This window comes from Hyalella azteca, unplaced genomic scaffold (genome assembly GCF_000764305.2).
Source record: "Hyalella azteca isolate HAZT.00-mixed unplaced genomic scaffold, Hazt_2.0.2 contig12030, whole genome shotgun sequence".
NCBI lineage: Eukaryota > Metazoa > Arthropoda > Malacostraca > Amphipoda > Hyalellidae > Hyalella > Hyalella azteca.
This window is the reverse complement of record NW_025942000.1, coordinates 788,764-792,256: the sequence shown is the minus strand read 5'-3', so window position 1 is coordinate 792,256 and position 3,493 is coordinate 788,764. Positions and strand designations below refer to the sequence as shown.

Sequence of the window (3,493 nt, the reverse complement as noted above, 5' to 3'; positions counted from 1 at the left end):
GTAGCAATCAGTTGTCTGCTGCCATGTAGCAATCAGTTGTCTGCTGCCATGTAGCAATCAGTTGTCTGCTGCAATGTAGCAATCAGTTGTCTGCTGCCATGTAGCAATCAGTTGTCTGCTGCCATGTAGCAATCAGTTGTCTGCTGCCATGTAGCAATCAGTTGTCTGCTCCCATGTAGCAATCAGTTGTCTGCTGCCATGTAGCAATCAGTTGTCTGCTGCCATGTAGCAATCAGTTGTCAGCTTACTATGTTGCAATCATGTGTCTGCTGCCATGTAGCAATCAGTTGTCTGCTGCCATGTAGCAATCAGTTGTCAGCTTACTATGTTGCAATCATGTGTACCGGTACTTACTCTATCTTTTCCTCCTATCGTTCTGTTTATGTATGAGCAGTATTTAAGAAAGATTTTATATACTTTTTCATGTGTACTCAACTTGTTATACTTCTCCGGCCTTCAATTGTTCGTAAAATCATGGTAATATTGGATAAACATTGACAATTGTATGAAATGTTGTGTGCGGTCTGAACGCTTCTTACCGTTTGTTGAAGATACCTCATACGCCACCCAAACTGTCGAAAAAAATGATTTACTATGCCACGAAAAAAAACTATTTACTTCTATATACTTTTTACTAGTAATATAGTAAAAAATATTTGCTAAATATTTACTTTCACCCAATAACTTATTCACTGCACTATAATAAAAAGATTTGCTAAAAATGTCTCCATAATTTTGTTGAACCCAGTCGGCCGCAAGGTTCGGAGGCCCAGATGCCGATGTCGGCGTCGGACGTGAAGTCCACAAACCCAGACCACGTGGGCGGCTACAAGGTGGCCGTGCCCATGTTCCGGGGCATCGAGTCCAAGTTCGGCCTCTTCCTGCCCCGCTTCCAGGCTGCTTCTCCTGCCCCATCGACATGAGACGGGAAAATGGATGAGGAATAGCAAGCATCGATGCATTACTTGAACTGCCATTACATATTTCGATTAATCCATTAATGAATTACAGTGATAGTACAGATCTATAGGCAAATTAGAAGCAGCGTTGACAGCAATAATACGCAGCGATGCATTGCTTTTCTGCCAGTAAAATATCTATGAAGTAATTAATTATCTTGAGGTATGAGTATGATCTCTACTGATGAGTTCTAGCAGCAATAGCACGCGTCGATGCAATAGCTACGCTCCATCACACTTTTATATAAATGATGTAGTTACCCCCTGACGAAAGGAAACTCGATTAACGAAATGATGTGTAATCCGCCGTAGTAAGGAATATTCCTTGAAAAGATCATTTATTGTTCGATGATTTAGAAGGAATGATGGAAAGTATAAAATAGAAAGAAAAAATGATAATTTAGAGCCTGTAGAGATTCCTTCAAGTCGATGAGTTCAATAAAAACGATGACTTTTTGCTAGGATGTTAACTCGGAAATTTTTCTTAAGTAAATAATCAAAATAATCACACTGGAAAACTATGGGAGAATAAATTCGAGTTTAATCAAAGGTTATGACTTATAGGACTTAATCTATATCACGATTCTCTATAAATACGTAGAATATAACTGATGGGAGAAGTCCAATCGTTTCAGTTCGAGTCGTGCCAAGTTTTTTAGATATTAAAGCTTGGCTTTTATTTCGGCATGAACTTGAAGTTATATTGAAATTTCGATACTTGATAAATGGACTGGTATTGTTCAAGTTTAAGCATTGATCTGCTCAGCTTTTATCCAGCTGCTTAAGATATTATTTTCATTAAATAGTGAAGCACGATTACGATTTGCTATATGATTAAATAAATTAGAATCACTGCGGCACGAAAGCATAGTGTTAAAGGCACATGTGTACAAATTTGAATATCCAACGATGGAATCATGGCCGTGCTTATAATAACGTTGTTTTACTTGCTTTGAAACGAGCCAATGTCATAAATACTCATTACCTTTGTAATTTGAATTGTTACGCTGTGCCAGATTTTTGGCAGGATGGTACCATTATTTTTCTTTGTGTTAACGAAACGGAAAAAGTTTATTCGAAATTATCTATAGTTTAGATAATTAGATGCTTTATTAGAATTAACCCCTACCTAATATATATAATTTACAAACTTATGATTTGTTAGTTTAAAATATGGCAAATATGTATTAAAACTTGAATTAGGTGTGTTTCCTACACTCGATGTTTCGAATTGCTCTTCAAAACTTCGATAGAGCTTTATTAATAATCCAAGAGGAATGGCGTAGTGAAAACTCAATTATGTTTATAAATTTTATAATGGGTATGTTTCTATTTATTATTGAGGCCAGCGAAGTATGTGAAAAGCAATTTTGGGTTTGAAAAATTCCTGTTGGCGGTTGTCTTATTAGCACAAATTGTCGAGAATATATTTTTTTTTTCGCTTGAAAGTGGGTGGGGGGGGGTGTGTTTGCTCTCGTTAGGCCATTTCTTTATCTTTAGTTTACGTGTAAATTATTTAGACTATTGGCATGGAATATATTCAGCCATATTCCTCCTGTATGGAAAATGAAGTTGTGCGGGTTGATCCGATTAATGCAGTGACTGAATTCCGCCAATATGACCTAGAATAATATTAGTCATCGATGTACAATATTACAATAGATATTTTCACCTTGCGCAATTAATGGTGGCATCTACACTACCGTGCCTGCCACTAGTTGACGCTGAGCCAGGAATTATAAACCTTGTGTTTCTCCATCGTTTTCATTTTTAGAATTTGACTACCAGTTCAATAATCTGTATGAAATGTTTAGATACGTGGGACCTAGCGCAGTTTTCTTGGGGATTTTTAGAAGAAAACATTGTTCCTTGACTGGTTTCATGACAATCAGGCTCTCGAATATTTGTTAGGGAACAGCAATTTTATTTAGATTTTGATTCAACAATCGAAAAAATTGTCTGGCTTATTTCAAGAAGTTTTCAGTTCTCCTCTCCCCCCATCCCCCATCCAACTCATTTCTAATGGCAAGCGGTGGTATTTATCAATTTTTTAATGGCAAAACATTATTACGTATATCATTTAAATCTGAGAATACATTCTGTAAAATATTTGTATTTATTTGGGCTCTGCTCTCTATTCATTTGAGATTTTAGTCGAAAAATGGTCAACCCTCCAAAGGTTAATATGAACAACTGAAGACTTCTTCTAACTCCACTCTAATCACTCCACCGAATGTCCATATTAAACAGTCAAATTATTCTGAATAATTCAAGTTCGTGAGCAGTGTTCAAATTCCTGAATAACGTTTATTGCTTCTGACATCACTGATTTGCTCAATACGTACGTAATGTTAGTCGGTGGACTGCAATTAATGTGTTCATATTCGTAAGAAGTTTTCTGCGTGGTTCTCATCATGATTTTCTTCAACAATCATGTCAACATGATTGGTTTCTGTATTATTTTCAACTATTGACGTTATGGCTATCAACTTTTGTGTTGTGTTGTATTTAGCATTTATTTAGCAGTTGATAGT

At 36.3% G+C, this 3,493-nt stretch overlaps 1 protein-coding gene across 1 annotated transcript in view; it reads left to right on the top strand.

The window, feature by feature from the left end:
* LOC108671943 (calcium-binding mitochondrial carrier protein Aralar1) overlaps window positions 1-1,972 on the top strand; it is a 51,041-nt gene extending 49,069 nt beyond the window's left edge. The window contains exon 15 of the mRNA XM_018159538.2: window positions 749-1,972. Coding sequence (XP_018015027.1) covers window positions 749-923 — 175 coding nt within the window. The 3' untranslated portion in view covers window positions 924-1,972. The remainder of the gene's footprint in view (window positions 1-748) is intronic.
* Window positions 1,973-3,493: the final 1,521 nt, after the last annotated feature.